Source organism: Truncatella angustata (genome assembly GCF_020726525.1).
Source record: "Truncatella angustata strain MPI-SDFR-AT-0073 chromosome Unknown BKA67scaffold_2, whole genome shotgun sequence".
In the NCBI taxonomy this organism is placed as follows: Eukaryota; Fungi; Ascomycota; class Sordariomycetes; order Amphisphaeriales; family Sporocadaceae; genus Truncatella; species Truncatella angustata.
In genome coordinates, this window is record NW_025763382.1 from 4,199,837 (window position 1) to 4,215,949 (window position 16,113).

The 16,113-nt window shown below is 49.5% G+C and overlaps 5 protein-coding genes across 5 annotated transcripts; 3 read left to right on the top strand and 2 right to left on the bottom strand.

Moving 5' to 3' along the window:
• Positions 1-908: 908 nt before the first annotated feature.
• BKA67DRAFT_514540 (uncharacterized protein) lies at positions 909-2,358 on the top strand (the record flags this gene model as incomplete). Its single annotated transcript, XM_046097654.1, has 3 exons — positions 909-1,087; positions 1,239-2,136; positions 2,191-2,358. 3 exons carry the CDS (start codon positions 909-911, stop codon positions 2,356-2,358), a joined length of 1,245 nt encoding a protein of 414 aa, XP_045961713.1.
• Positions 2,359-2,684: 326 nt separating this feature from the next.
• Positions 2,685-4,468, bottom strand: BKA67DRAFT_590955 (uncharacterized protein; the record flags this gene model as incomplete). Its single annotated transcript, XM_046104650.1, has 5 exons — positions 2,685-2,815; positions 3,352-3,353; positions 3,438-3,673; positions 3,767-4,210; positions 4,388-4,468. The coding sequence occupies 5 exons, from the start codon at positions 4,466-4,468 to the stop codon at positions 2,685-2,687; spliced, it is 894 nt and encodes a 297-aa protein (XP_045961714.1).
• Positions 4,469-6,498: 2,030 nt separating this feature from the next.
• On the bottom strand, positions 6,499-8,825 carry BKA67DRAFT_189667 (uncharacterized protein). The gene has a single exon (XM_046095344.1). The coding sequence runs from the start codon at positions 8,525-8,527 to the stop codon at positions 6,677-6,679; it is 1,851 nt and encodes a 616-aa protein (XP_045961715.1). The 5' UTR covers positions 8,528-8,825; the 3' UTR covers positions 6,499-6,676.
• A 3,306-nt stretch (positions 8,826-12,131) lies between these two features.
• BKA67DRAFT_532690 (uncharacterized protein) lies at positions 12,132-13,541 on the top strand (the record flags this gene model as incomplete). The annotated part of the gene is made up of 2 exons (XM_046099568.1): positions 12,132-12,456; positions 12,511-13,541. 2 exons carry the CDS (start codon positions 12,132-12,134, stop codon positions 13,539-13,541), a joined length of 1,356 nt encoding a protein of 451 aa, XP_045961716.1.
• A 550-nt stretch (positions 13,542-14,091) lies between these two features.
• Positions 14,092-15,978, top strand: BKA67DRAFT_532691 (Ppx/GppA phosphatase family-domain-containing protein; the record flags this gene model as incomplete). Its single annotated transcript, XM_046099569.1, has 3 exons — positions 14,092-14,198; positions 14,267-15,724; positions 15,777-15,978. 3 exons carry the CDS (start codon positions 14,092-14,094, stop codon positions 15,976-15,978), a joined length of 1,767 nt encoding a protein of 588 aa, XP_045961717.1.
• Positions 15,979-16,113: the final 135 nt, after the last annotated feature.

The window sequence follows — 16,113 nt, forward strand, 5'->3', positions numbered from 1 at the left end:
GCTACGGTGGCATTGACACTGTGATAGCGATCATATATATGCGGCCAGTTTGTCAAAATCCGTGTCATTACTAAGTTAGTCCGTCAGATTCAGCAAAACGAAGTCCGTGGTTATGATCCACCGCCGCGGTACGAGTGTTGTTCGTGTAGTAATTCTGCAGACAAGCGGGTCTGGTCTGAGGTCTAAAAGGGACCGTACAAAAACAAGATGTATAAACAAATAAGCTGTGTTGACAAACAACGTGAATCAACAACCAAGCGGCATATAAACAAACATAGCGTATCGACAAGGACATTAGATCGTTCGAGTGATCTGTCGGTGCGGTCCGGTGGGCACTAAGAGATTTGACGACGTAATCATTGGTGTTGGGTCAAAGACACGCCGTCGATGGCTAGACTTGTTGGCTCTCGACGTCAGCATTCACGCTGCGGGCTTCCTCTTCGTATCACCGACATAATAGGTAGACGCCGGCAAATAGCCGTGGTTGATTGCACCATCCGTGCAGAAGCCTATCAACTCGTTCGGCAAGTATGCATTAATCAGCGAATTGCATAGTCACTGCTTTATCAATGGAATCGAATACCCGGTGCAGGCGGAGATATAAACGCCTGCCACCTAGCAAGGGAATTAAGAGATATAAAATAGGCCTGCCTCCTCCTCACGTCACCGTTATCAGGCCTCTTTTCAGTATCAATTAGGATAATTGACCTCGTATAACAAATATATTTGTCTCAACCCCCGAGTCCCATACCCCTCATCTAGTCCACTGCACGTCCCCCTCATTCATCTCACTCAGGCACGCCAAGCCGAATCTACCCGCCCTGAGCACAGCATAGTTGATCTCGATCTACGGAAGGTCCCGTGCCGTTCGTCAATTGCGTCTTGATTGGCTTCTCATCACTATAATTATGTCAAAGTCACTAGAGAATGTCCCGGCCAAGAATACACCGTATTTCACTCCAGCGCAGGAGCCGCCCGCCGGCAGTGCTTTGAACCCAGAGACGGCGCCGACATTGTTCCAGCCTCTCAAGATTCGGGGTCTTACACTGCACAACCGCTTCGTTGTGTCGCCCATGTGCCAGTACAGGTATGTGCAAATGTTGCCCGACTTTCCTCAGCCGCTGCTTTAGCCTCTCCGCGAATGAGGCCGGGCGTTGTGAACAGTACAAGTTTCAGGGAGCATTGCCCTGGCTGCAACATGATTACACTTGCTGACAATTTTCTCGGTGATACAACAGTGCCGAGGATGGGCACCACACGGATTGGCACTTTGCTCATTTGTCACAATATGTTATACGAGGGACCGCATTGACAATTGTTGAGGCTTCTGGAGTAACACCTAATGGCCGCATCACTCCGGAGGATGCAGGAATCTGGAAGGACAGTCACATCGAGCCTTTCAAGAGGTTCAACACTTTTGCGCACTCCCAGGGTCAAAAAACGGGTATCCAGCTATCTCATGCCGGACGGAAGGCAAGCACTGTTGCCCCATGGATTGCGCCGAGACACGGCGGAGGCAGTTTAGTAGCACCGCCTGAGCAGAACGGATGGCCGGACAATATCTGGGCCCCCAGTGCCATCAAGTTCGCTGAAGAGTTCCCTGACCCGAAGGAAATGACCAAAGACGACATCAAAACACTAGTGCTTGCCTTCAAAGACGCTGCCGTGCGAGCTATTAAGGCTGGGTTTGATGTCATCGAAATCCACGGCGCTCATGGATATTTGATCAGCGAATTTTTGTCGCCGCTGTCTAACAAGCGCACTGATGAGTATGGAGGAAGCTTTGAGAACCGAACGCGTTTGTTGTTCGATATCATTGAGGCAATCAGGAGCGTGATCCCTGAGTCAACGCCCCTCTTCCTGCGTATCTCTGCCACGGAATGGATGGAATGGAACAACGAGCCTAGCTGGACTCTCGAGGACAGTATCAGACTTGCAAAGCTCCTTCCTTCCGCTGGCATCGATTTGCTAGACGTCAGCTCGGGCGGCAACAATGCGCAACAGAAGATCCAGATTAATCCTTATTACCAAGTTAACCTCGCCGGCCAGATCAGAGATGAACTTAAGAAGGAAGGGCTCGACCTCTTCATCGGTGCTGTGGGCATGATTACTGAAGCGGAGATGGCTCGGTCTATCGTACAGGAAGATACGAACGGAAAGAACAGGAGGGCAAGCGTTGGCCAAATTGAGGTTGAACAGGAGGGTGGTCAAAAAACGCAAGCTGACCTGGTTCTCATAGCTCGCCAGCATTTGCGGGAGCCTGAGTTCCCGCTACGCGTGGCTCATCAGCTGGGCGTTGAGGTCAAATGGCCGATCCAATACCACCGTGCTGAGTGGAAGAAGGGTCAAAAAATATGAGGGGTGTGCTGACGAGAAGGTGGTGGGAGAGAAGGATTCGTGAATCCTGAGTGTCGGAGCGTGGTTGCACAGGATTGATGACAGGAGGCATGGCACTCAACGTGTCAGGAGTGCAACAAGTTAAAGTGTATGAAGACCATGACTGAATGAACTATCAAGACAAACTCGATACTGTATTACTGCTGTCGCCGAATGGGACTCGCAAACGTTTTCTGCCTTCTCTGTCGGTCGCCTTACCACAGACATCATGCCTATACATCTCTCCCAAACCAAAATGAGCCAACGTACTATCCCTACCAAATCCATGGCATTGACTCGGGTAATCCCTATTTCGCTTTTGGTGGGTACTTTTTTCCATTCATCTCAACCTTGGGCTCACATGTGCACCACTCATCCTGCGAGACGTTGTCCAAGACGCTAGGGATATGAGCACCACAGCCATACCAGGTAGCTTTCTCTGCAGAGTGTGTCAGTGGCTATGGAAAGAAATGGAACGTCGAGGAATGCGCAGTACTGCAGGTGTTGCAATTGACTCTCATACACATGTTTGCGGTTTACGTTGCCGGTTCTGATTGGACGGACTGATTGATATCTGGTGAAGATTATGAAAATAAGGCGAGGCTGTTGTGTCCACGCGGGGTCAAGAGTTTATATATAACTTGAATTTTTTCCCGAGGAGTTCGTGGAGATGTCTTCACTATCAATCGCCGACTTATTTCTTCATCGCCTGGCAGTTGGGAGTTCGGCGAGCACAATCTTGCTCCCCGATATCGCCGATTGATTAGTTGCTATTCTACAGTGGCGTCGCCGCAACTCGGGCACCTATGAAATGGGACTAATCTAGGTTAAATTATCACATGTGAACAGCGAATTGTCTCCAACTGTACAAATTCATCATGTCGCTCTCTTGTGTGTCGACGCATTTATTCAAGGGGGATTTATAGTAACTTATAATCGTACAAAGTTTGTTAGGCTTCTTTATACAACCACTACCACTTAAATCTGCCATCAAGGTGTTCTTGACCACATGCATGCGTACCCCAAGCGAGCCGCGTTTCATCTGCCAAAGTTCAGATCACGATGTTTGAAGCTTTTCTTCCCTATTCTCAACCTCGCTCTCAACCATTGATCTGAGTAACTGTGTCGCAAGTTCAGTACCTTGCTTCACGAACTCCGACGTGCCTTGAGCCGGAACGTGCAAAAAGAGCACTTTCCGGGGTCGGTTCTGTTTATACAGGTGTGCAAGACTTGAGAAGTAAATGAAATCACATAGATAACGGCCGGGGTCTTCAGATATCCGGAGTTCTGGGCCATCCTTGCCGTAGATCTGTATACACATGTTCAATAAAATAAGCATCGATGGTTTTGATGCTCATGATATGAGGAGATTCAGGGGGTGTTGGCTTACCGGACTTCTATCAACCCACTTCCCGTAAATATCATCGATATCAAGATCTGTCAAGAGCTCCTCTGGTGCACCATGCCAGATCCACTTATCGCCTTCCCGCTCTCTCCTCTTGTCGTCCTCCAGGAGATTTCCGTCGACGTCTTTATGCTTGTACCCATCCCGATGTGCCCTGTGCTCAATAGAATATCGAGCGGCTGGCCCAGCCATGCCGATGTGTAGCGCCAGATCGACCTTCTGCTGCGGATAGTCCCAAAGTGTCGGCACAAGCTCTCGTACCGTTTCATAATTCACCCTCACGGGCTGCGGATGGACAAGCAGCCGTACCCTGGGCATCTTGGTAGAGGTCCGGTGAGAGGGATCCTTCACCCTATCCCATGGCAGGTACTGGGGAAGCGACGAGGCGATTTCCCAAGACGGGTTGACTGGATATCCATCCTTGAAGGGCTACCGTCACAAAAAACGCTGCATATTAGCACTTTGAACAGCCAGCATGTTCGAACTCAATTGTCGACGCAGATTTGCGAAATTTGAGACAGTGCATAACAGCGGAAGAGGCAAGTCAGGTACTGCGGCACACGTGCGCTTACTGGGACGGAACGAGACGGTTGAGTAATTACATACCCCAAAACCGGTGACCAGGACCGTTAATTCTTCATGGCCATCACGGCCTACGTCGTTCGGCATTGAGTCGATAGAACCCATTGTAAATCACTGTGAAATAGCTTATAGGCCTCGATAGACAAGCCTCTGTAATGGCCTCGCGCGCCTAATCAATAGCAAAGGTCTCCTGTATCTCCGGAGGGAGCCGATGGGTCTTTATATGGGTACAACTGGCCTGCTGAGTTAGGTAGCTAGACACACACAAGGAAGGGTCCATCGCGGGGTACGGTCGGAGGGGTAATAGGAGGGTAGTTTCGATCGCTAGGAAAGAGTCAGGTAAGGCCAGCACTTGAGAAGCAGCATTAAGCGTGCACGTCATGACGAATGCTTTAATTGAGTCATTGTGAACCTTTTGGCCTCGTGATGCTGCAAGCCGTTCGTATTCAGACTCTGAGAACTGATAAAAGACGTGTCATGCTGTCGCGGACAAATATAGCGTCATTTGAAGGCATTGGCGCGCTGGCACAGCCTATTTGTGAAGACTGTTGTTTGAATAGTCGAGCATTAACATGATTCTTCTTTGTTTATTTTATTCAATTTTGTAGTTAAAATATAGGTTGAGCAGCGCAGTTCAAACATCCATCAATGTTCTCAGTTCATTGCAGCTCCAAATTGAAACAGTAGCGCATCCCAGGCTCAAACCCCGTGCAAATCTTATTGTACGTAGGTTGCTTAGCAGCCGCGACCTACGCCTTTGTAGATTAGACTCTTCGGAAAATAAACAAATCAGGATGGTCTTCTAACTATTTCGTTGTTTCCTAACCTCTTCTTTCGAGCTCATTTCACAGAGACCTATACATGCCGACTAGTATGATTGATGGTGCGAGCTGTTGTTAGCCATGTCGAGCGTAGGTGACTGTATCCTGGTGGACAGGGCAAACTGATAATAACGATTTGAGCAGGTTGAAAATGAATCAAGCGGTGTCACCGGTGTAACACAGCTCCTCAGAACAATTGGCAGTTGGGGGACACCAAGGTAAAGATGCAGATCATAGCAATCATAAAAACCAATCGCTCAACTATCTTGACGAGTAGTGGCCGCGGTTTACAGATGTTCCGGTCTTTGATAGTGGCATCATCTACAGCTGTGCGTATCGGCTTCTTTCACGCCACAAACCATCTCCTCACTCTTGACATAGGCAGTGGTAGGGCTTTCGCTAGCAGCAACGCTGGGTTTCCTCACTGGCTCTGGGTCTATCGGCTTCCTGTTCGGATCATGCATCGGATTTGTTGGGGCTTCGATCGCATATCACCAGCAATGTCTCTCGCAGGCGATTCTAGCATTACAAGAAAACCCGCGGCTGCTTCAACTGCATTTGTCCTATAATTTCCCTCTGAAAGGATTTCAGAGAATGCAAGGGGCTCAGCTGGATGAGCGTTTCTGGCGGGAGAGTTTACACAGACAAATGCACCTGATAAGCGCATGGCAAAGTGCTTCAGTACAGCTGGACGAGGTGCATGAGCTCATGACGAGGCGAGAGGTCGAAAGTATTGTTGCGGGTGAAAGTCAAGGACTTGTAGGGGATGATGCGGTTAACGGGTAACAAGAGAGGTTGTGACAGCAGTTCCACATGCCTTCCTTGATTCATCATCCCTTCACCTGGGAATAAAAGAGTGCACATAGGCGTGTCATCACTTCAAATGTCTAATGGGATAGGTGGGATTTATCATTAATTGTTCATTGTATTGACATTCCAATCTGTCATACATCATTTGAGCTGCGCAGATGCCTATGCACACGTTGTATCGTTAAATCATGGGTAAGGCTCCTCTTCAAGTCATGGCCTAGGAACGCCGGTTTATCCTCGCCATTTGCTGGCATGCTGGTGAATTCAAGTCGTGACTGTGATCCGGGCAACGGCCGTGTCATGCTCCAATCGTCGCGTCGTTTCATATCCTCATGGTCCTGTAAAACAAAAAGATCTTCCTGCAGTAGTCCTAACGAAGTTTTGCAAATCTTGAAGGCACTCCAAGCTAAAACGTCTTCTAGAGCATCATTCAATGTGTAGTAGAAAAGAAAAATGACCAAGTTGGGACATGCAACCTTCCATTATATGGAGCATTGCGATGTTCCGAGTGGTCGTTTGATGATGAGTGGTCTAGTATTTGCAAGCGTGTATGGCGCCAGCAAGATTAGGCGAAAGTTGAAAGTATCCACAGTACGGTGGAGTACCACGTACAATGTACAGAAGGAATTGTAGTAGAAAGAAAAACTTCGGGCAGAGTGTGTTTGGGCGAGTGGTGGAATGCTTATGCAGCTGGTGATTGGGATCTGCGGTGATTGTTGCGGTTCCTCAACTCCTTGAGTCGTTGATCAATATAGGCCAAACGTGTTGACAGACTGGAACGAGTTGGCGAAGCATCACGTCCAGAGTCTGAGGTCTGCTGTACTGTTGCGAAAGGTCGTCGTAGTGCAGAGAGGTTGAAATTGGTAGGCTGAGAGAGCCTGTTTGGAAAGGAATGGCTAGTCTGCGAAGAAGAAAAAGGAGAGCCCAGTCTGGTAGGAATTGATGTTTTTGGTGAAGGCGGTGAGGCATGTAAGTTTGTGGCATGATCCAACACGCTCGTAGGGTAGAAAGGATCTGCGACGTTTGTTCTGGGAACGAAAAGTTTGTCATTCTCCGAAAAGTTTGTCGAGCTGAAGACAGTGTTCTTTGTGCTGGCCGCAGCCTCTGCTGGCGGGCCCCAGAGCGCAGCAGCTATACTCGGACGACGCTTGCGAGGCTGATCCTCGAGACCTTTGATAGATCTTCGTTTTTGTGTGCTAGACCTTGAGTGTGTCAAACGAACAGGTGACTTGAGGAATTTCTGTGGGCCAAGGGTTTGGGACTGTCGTTCGAAATTGACACCCTCTGCAAGTGTAATGGAGGAACTAGGGCCATAGCTCTTTGCCAAGAATGGAGATCCAAGTCGCATGCGGTCTGCTTCGGGAGATTCCAATTTGATCAAGGGCGCCAAAGGCGGCTCGGGTTGAGAACTTGTCAAGAGAGCCATAGGGCCTTGGGGCTGCATTGCCTCAGAAGTGCTCAACGTCAAAGACATCGACATATCCTGGGCGGAGAATGTTGCAGGCGAGGGTGCAGGAGTAGATCGCCGATTCCACCGTCGGTGAGCTGCTTTGTTAAAGGGAGCTGGGGTTGGAGAGACGTAAGGAGCACGGCTGTGATTGGATACGGCTTTCAACTTGCACAATTCACGCAGATGAGCTCGTGTAGCGGCGCATGTGTGAGGCCAATCCATGTAGATATTGGAAGACTCGGCTCTTGGAGTATTGCTCCCACTTTGTACATAGGTGGGTTTCTGCTTGGAACCCCTCCAGCTGCGCTTGGCCTCGCGGGCCACGCGAGCGCAAACGCCGTTTGGCGGGATACAGCTCTTACCCTGATTGACAGGCGTTACTTTAGGGTCTTGTAGATAAAGCATATATGTCGACCACAGATGTGAGTCCATCGCCTTGGTCCAGGGCGCTCTTCTCGGTTTCCTTCTGGACAGGTGGCCGGCGTTTTCATCGTGCAATGCAGACAGATCGAATGCGCCCTTATCTACGTCGGGGCTGATGCAGTCGCCATCTTCTGAAGTATGCGAGAAGTGGCTGAAGAGTGAGGAGGCTGTGTGGGTTGAGAAGGCCGTAGATGGCCTACTAGATTCGTACTCAGGACTTGACTCTAAATCGGAATCGCTCCATGTCGATCCAGTGGACCAGTCAGGAAAGTTGGGTACTGGTAGCGACCGGGCAAAATCTAATGCCGGAGTCTTTGGTGGTGAAAAGACACGCGAGTGAAGGTGATGGTAAATATCCAAGCCATCGTCATCTGAATCGGGAATATGTGCCATCATATTTTGGTCATAGTCGGCGATCGCAAAGTCCGGTTCCTCCACGCTGGGGATAGGCACATCTGCAGCGGCCACTGATGCAAGAAACTGCTCGGTCGGCGCATGCAGGTGGGACGACGCATTGCGCTTCTTTAGCTTGAAGCGTGGCCGCGGCGGGAATGGAAGCTGTTCATCGCCTGCATTAAAAGGTTCCGGAGTCCTGGGCAGGTTGGCTGCATTGCAAAAGCCCTTGGGAAGCGCCGTTGCGGCGAATTGAAGCGCAGACATTGTGTCGCAACCAGTTCCGATTCACAGCGGAAATCAAGTCGCGCGCAGGGAATCGTGTGGTAGCCCCGAAGATCCAATATCGAATATCAGATCTAAGCGTCTGTCGCGCGGTAAAGCGCAAGCCTAGGCAAATAATCTAAACAATCGGTATCGTCGCGACTGATTGTGCGCAATGCAATAGTTCGAGTCTGAGCACAACTTGCACAAAAGATGGTTGAAACTTGACGTGCCGGCGGGGGGGGAGATGTCTAGGATTTGGGTTCAGCGTTCCTGGAAATCTGGTGGCTGGTCCTGGGATCCAGCAGTCCTAGTCGCAACTTGATACCCTGCAGTTGTGCGGCAAGGGAACAAGCGCAGATGGTCGACGCGCACTACCCTCCGTCTGCCCAAGTATTGTCCGAGTTAGATGCCAAAGAAAATACAGTAGATGTCCAAAAGAGAAGAAGAAGAAAATGTCATAAAAATCGTGGCCGTTGTTGGATAGGTGAGGAAATATATTGAAAGAGGGAAGGCGTCTTGTGTTGAGAGGGCTGAGAGGCCTTCTAACTGGCGGTATCGACGCAGCGGATATGCTAGCAGGACGTACAGTAGCACATTACTTAGTAACAGTCTCCCACCGTAAGTGCATTGATGGGGGAAAGCTGCCCACTACGGTGACCACCACCACCAGAATGCGACCTGAAGGGGGAGGGAACAAATGACGACGGAAGCCCGGGCAACTTTGGAACGGAGAACAGAGGGTGGAAAGATGAAGCCGGGAGATGGGTGCGAGATAATAATGAAGCGAAAGAGAGAGGGTAATAGCCAGGTGGAGTTGGCACAGGTCATAGCAGGGTATACGGATACCAGTAGATAGACATACTACCAATTGACCCAAGACGGTCAAGTGGCGCTGTGCTTGGGGGTGTGCTAGGATTGTTTGGCTGCGTCAAGACCAAGACCAAAGACCGGACGAAGCCCTGAGTCGTCACGCTAGACCTTTGAGCTACTGGCGGCATCGTATGTGTCGAACCCCACTGCGCATCTGTAGTCACCGCTGCACATGAGCGGTCAGTTCAGATGCCCGTGAAGAGTATGTTCCCAATAACTGAAGCGCGCGCAGATGTTAGGGGCTGGTCACTTGGGCATAGGTTGGGCTGGCTATGGACCCTCACTGCAACTCTCCAGTCTGGACTGGCAGAACCATGGGCCAACAAATCTCGACCAGCCATACACCCCCCCGGCTTGGTGAGGTAGGACTGGTCAGAATACCTTAAGATAGTGGGGAGGAAGCGTTGGAAATCTGTGGTGCTTGCCCCATGCTGGCTGCATTCTAGTGGCATACTTAAGTGCTCTGCTAGTTTTGCGACGACTATCACCTGCTCATGCACAGCGGCTGCAGGGCGGTAGCCAACGACGATGAACACAGCAGCGCATGTACATGGATCGGCGCGTGCGCAGTGCGAAAGGGGACGCAGCGAAACCAACACATAGGCGAACCAAAAGATAGGTTGTACTTACGCGTCAGGGAAGCGTGAGAGCCACTGTTGGGAAGTGTTCACAGCGGCGCGTTTCTATGACCAGTCTGTCCTGATGTTGCGAACTATTCGCTTCAAACCCTCGATGTTTTGGGCTTTTGCTTGCGTTGTTTTGGACCGATCTGTTGTTTTGGACTGTTGCTGCAGCAAGGCGCGCTCGCAGCATGAAACTGCGAACAGCGCTGGACTACGTGGAGTCGCTATGTACTGTAGCTAGACTCTAGAGCCTAATGAACCCTGTGTTGTGAACATAGATCGACGCCGGAGTATACTTTATTCTAGTGGTCCACCGCACGAAAGAAGCAGATGGGAGGGGCCGACAATATTCTACAGTACGGGTTTCTGAGGTAGTTGACGGCTTTTAGCCAAAAGTATACATATGTGACTATGTGACTAGATGTGACCCTCCTTGTGACATGCCAAGTATGTGTGGGCCTGTACGGAATAGTGAGGCCTGGTTGAAGACCAGAACTAATGTGGTCTACCATGCAGCTATTGCTTTGCTCGGCCTGGAAAGTGAGAGGCTGAGAGACGAGCTGCCGTTGACTCTTTGCCGCCCGTCAGGTCAGTGAAGAGGTCACAAAGTATGAGACCCTGGAATTTTCGAACTTTAGAAACATAGTGTGAAGCATAAGCTACTTAGTATAGATATCCAAAGCCATCCAGGTTGTGGGTTGGGTCGAGTCTCATTTCTCACTAACCTCGCTTGTTTCCTTGCGTTTGCCCCTCTCTGCCGCCTTCTCCCAAGGTATCACGGCGGTAGTAGCAACGTGAAACTTGTGCAAGATTACACGCCAGCATAAAAAGAATGGGGACGTGGGAGTTGTGTGTCAACTGGAAGCCTACCTGGTAGTTGACTGAATGTGTGTTTGGAATGATAACGCGAGAATTACGCGAGTTAAACGCGTCAAAAGGTGGATCATTCTTTCTCCACTCGTCTTCTTGGGGTACATACATAGGTAGCATGGTGGAAAGCTCCAATCACTGATTCGGTTATAACAACATCCAGCCGTTGCGCGTACTGTACCAACCCGATGTATTGTCCAGGGTTCACACGAAACAAATCACTTCTCTGTAGCCTAGACGACACAAGAATCACCGTAATGTAGAATTGGTATCTAGTTGAGATATTATGAATACAATCTATTGTCTTATTAACACAAGTCTTCCCCTGCCCTCCCTTTTAACACCAGAATGAAATGATCGGAGTTGGGGTGCTCAAAGCCAGTCTGTACATCGCCTGTGACTAGCTTCAGTGGAAGTTCGTCTGAGACATAGCCCTGGTTCCTGGGTCGGACAATAATTCGCCAGTGCCACGCCACACCCACATACAAGCCCGCTTGTCTACTTCGCAGGAGCTTCGTTGCTCTTGCTAGATAGATATTTCAATCCTTTCGGAGCCCAAGCCTCTATTATGTCCGTATGAAGCAATGAAAACGCACAGGGATGTAGCACCTGCTGTGGTCTCTCCGTCTATCAGCAGCAGCTTGCGTGTGGTATCCTGTTTTGTCGAACTAGGACATCATGCTTGTGCTACTACCGTCTAGCGAAGAGCAGAAGATTGATCTCCCATATGCCTGTAAATGGTGGCGTGGTAGACTGCGCTAATGAACGGCGAAATTGTCGACAGAGCTGTGTGAGACTCTCATCACACCTGATGCGTTGGTTTTGGCGTATTGTGATGGTATTAGATCAGCTGTGAATCTTCACATGGGCCTGTCAAGGCACGATTCAAAGTTACTCGGCTAGCCAGCCAACAACTTTGAACATACGTAATTCATCTTGTCTATATATGCATGCGCTCCAGGACATCTATACAGAAGTTGGGAAATCCTTGGGGACCACTTTGATTGAGTGTTGTCAGTAGCCTCCTCCGCTAATCGTGTGTTGAGTTTGAGACATTAGTGTAGCCACACCAATGATGTAAACTCAGCTGGAAAGACGAGCAAGACATGCAAAGGGCGGTTGACACATAATAAGGTACCCTTTTCCAATCGCGTCGTGCATCCTTTATCCTTTTGTTCGTCTGTTGAGCATCTGTCGGAAGTTATCACGAAATGATTCCTACAACATAAACACGATTCACGATGCTCAGCTCTACGCGAGTCTCTAGTTTGCTCAAAGTCTTGGTAGCACTAGCCATGTTCTTTGGGTCTATATCGTATCTCGGCCTATCCACATCAGATTATAGACGGGTGCTCCAGACATTCAAGGGCGAAAAGGCACGCTTTGTTGACGACTTCCTCCAAGATGATGTCGGAGGACCCATAGATGGCAGCGCAATCAGTGCTTTATGTGCTAACACAACATGGACGAAGGGACTTCTGTTTCAATGTGAACCTCCACCAGGGGGAATAGGCGAAGTGAGAAATGCTCATCTCAACTGTATAAGATTTGCTATGGAAGCAGGAGGTGAGTGCTTTATTGTCTCCCGACTCTCATGGTTACTGAACTGATGAATTCTAGCTGAACTCATTATCCCCGAGATCATCAAGCGTAGCGACAAGGACATTTCCATCGTCGTGCCAGACACAAAGGGAATTCCGCGGGGTATACTCTTCGACTTTTTCTATGACAAGCAATACTTTAACCGGACGCTGTCAAGAATTTGCCCACAGATGAAGCTGAGGTGGTCTTTAGACGAACTTTACAACATCCCGATGGGTAATCCAGTCACCATTTCCGTCTCAGACATTGGAATGACCCAGGTAAATGGGTCGCTAATGGAGTTTCCCCAAATCTGGATTACGAAATTTAGAGAATTTATCGATGCGAAATCCAACCCCAGAACACGAACATGGCCATTCAAAGTTATTGTTGGTAGAAACACTTACGTTTGGCCTACATCATATGACCCTCCAGGCTTCGTCGCGAATTTCGGACGCATATTGCGGTTCCGACATGACGTTAGACAACTTGCTGCATCAGCGCTCTACTCCATGGAAAGAAAATGGGCCAAGACGCCACGACCAGATCAAAAGCCGCAACCCAAAGATTACCATGGGTTCGTGGGCCTTCACCTGCGGACGGAGAAGGACGTCTGGGGTACCGATTTCCCTGTTTACGAGGAACAAGCGGCGTATTATCTGGACTATGTCATTCAATCGCCGTATCGGATCGCCTATCTAGCATCAGGGGCAACACCGGAGAACATTACGGCATTTACAGAGCGTGCGCGCGAGTTCAACATCACCGTTCTCACTAAGAGAGATCTTCTCGAGGCCGATGAGCTTTCATACCTGGACAGCCTGAGTTGGGACCAGCAGGCCTTGGTTGACTTTGAGCTGCTTCTCAAAGCTGACCTGATGGCAGGGGTTAGCGCGAGTAGTTTTGCTTGGAACGTTGCGTTGAGGAGAGCAGCAGCGCAAGGCTATGTCGGTGGCCATGCGCCTTTCTCCAACTCGTCAGAGCATATTCGATGGCAGGATGATATGTCCGTGATCATGGGCAAGGACGATACCAAGAACATGGACATGCAGTCAGGTATTTGGCCTTGATAGAGGTCAATTGATCATACAGGTCTAGACTGAATTTGGCCCATGTATGAACAGGTGCTTTGCTAAGCTTGCTAACCCAGGGTACTAATTTAAGCATGGATACTTATCAGGGAACATACGGAGGACTTTAGCTCAAATAGTCACTTGCTCAACTGTATTACTTTGTCCACCTCTGCACTAATACAAAGTTGAAACTAGTTGAACGACAATTCAACTTCGTTGTAGCAATCTAGTCTAGCTTGTTTTTGCCATTTCCAATTCCTGGAAATAAGGCAGTGCTTGACAGCCAGAATGATTGCCCAGGGTAAAAGCTTCGCACGGTATCCGCTGTCCACTCAGAGTTTGTGCGATGACGCAACTCCACAGACCCTACAGCGTTCAGCTCCCACTTCAGCGCCTGACGATGACCCTCCTGTTGCCAGCTCTCAGATTCCTCATTGACGCACACAGTTGTCATGCACACAAGATTTCACCAGTCTCAAGCACAGTCGTCTACGTCCATTGCAACTCGTTACGAGTCTAGCTAGATTGCACTTGCTCACAAATCGCCATGGCGTCTGCGACAGATGTCATCACCTTGGAAAACTTCCAGACCAAAATGCCACGATGGGAGCCCAACCTCTCCAACCATCTATACGCATTGGTTGATATGGGAAGGTCTGTGTTTCATAGATACCGCACACAGAGGGATTCTGGTAGACAAGAGATTATCTGACTTTTCCAAGCAACGGTATTCGTTTCTCCATCTCAGATCTGTCACCACCGAGAGCACGTCTTCTGAACTGCTTGTACCGTGAGCGCGCAGCTATCTCGCTGTTCGATGCACTCAGCTCGTCGTCTGCAGGTGGGCCTATGTTGTTTCCCACGGAGACAATCACTCAGGTTTCTCACACCCTGGCTCGATTCAAATCCATTGCAGACGCCTATGGAGTACCGCAAGAGCATATATCCGTCCTTGCAACAGAGGCTATGCGAAGAGCGGAGAATGCCGATGCCATGCTAGATGCCATTCTGGAGGCCTCTTACCTTAGGGTACAGGTGCTTGCTCCAGAAGTCGAGACTTTGTTCGGCGCTATGGGTGCACGAAGTAGTTTCGCGGAAGTCAACGGGCTATTTCTTGACCTCGGCGGCGGTTCGGTACAGATGTCTTACATGAACTCGGCCACGGAAGGCTACGAGTTCGCAGCATCACAGACTGGAAAGAGTCTACCTTTCGGCGCCGCCAGGCTGATCAATATCTTAGACAATGATGATTCAGGCATGCGAAAAACTGCGAAACACGACCTCGAGTCTGGCCTACGAGGGGCTTTCGTTAAGCTGCAACAGGAGTTTCCCAGTTTGAAAGCTCTTAGTGATGGTGCCAACCACGAAGGAATTGATGTCTACCTTTGCGGAGGCGGCTTCCGAGGTTATGGCAGCATGCTGATGCACAACGATCCAATCCAACCTTACCCTATTCCAGCTATTGGATCATATACTGTAAGCGGCAAATCTTTCAAGCAAACAGACGTCATGCGCAAGGTCAACGAGAATTATGATGCCAAGATTCATGGCATGTCCAAAAGACGACGAAAGCAATTCCCTGCCATTGCCACTGTGGTCGAGGCACTGATTGAGGTAGTACCTCGTATTCGAACGGTAACCTTCTGTAGTGGGGGCAACAGAGAGGGTGCTTTGCTCATGAGACTTCCCAGTGTCATTCGAGAAGCAAGACCGCTCGAACTTCTCCACCAGCCAGGTGATTCCATGAACGATGAAGTGATTCAATCTGTCATAAACACCATGGTATCAGCTGTTCCCAATGGCCTAGACCTATCCAACATCCCCACAGTCTTCAACTTAGGCCTCGGGCCGCTGTTTGTAGGCAAGATTTGGTCGCATCTGGGTGAGCCGAGCGAGGCTAACGCCGCCTATGAACTGCATCGGACCGTGACGCGCGATCCAAGTACACCAGGGTTGACTCATCTGGCACGCGCTGTTCTCGGTCTCACTGCCTGTGCTCGATGGGGCTCAACTTTAGGCCCAGTCGATCGGCAGTTATACTCTAATCTTCGAGCGCTCACATTTATTGATTCGACGGAGGCAAACTATTGGACGGACTACTTCGGTGCTGTTGCATCCGTTCTGACTAAAGTTTGTCCTGCAGAGCCCCGAACGGCTACGCATCTACAAAAAGCTATAAGGTGTGTTTCGAGTCTAGAATGTGATTATGTGAATCTTCTAACATACTCGCAGGTTTACAGCTGAGATGGTGGAAGGGAAGAAAAAGTCACATATAGAGCTCACCATATCAATCTCTGCTGATGCAGCCAAAGGCATTGATCTGCACGACATCGGGGCTGTCTTTGAAGGAGTAGGCAAGCACAAGAAAGACCCTTTCACTGTTGCCAGGAGAGTCGAGCCGATCGTGGTCGAACATAAAATCCATACACACTAAGCAGAACCAGCCCAAACGATGGGGAAACATTTCAAATAATTCCAAAATTCTTAATCAACGGTGCCGACAAATCCAAATGAATCTCGAACAACAGGTGCTCTGGGGTATCAATCAAACACCTGAACGCCTTGGCGC

What these genes read in the sequence shown, in the direction of transcription:
- BKA67DRAFT_189667 (XM_046095344.1), bottom strand. Translation starts at nt 8,527, where the DNA reads ATGTCTGCGCTTCAATTCGCCGCAACGGCGCTTCCCAAGGGCTTTTGC.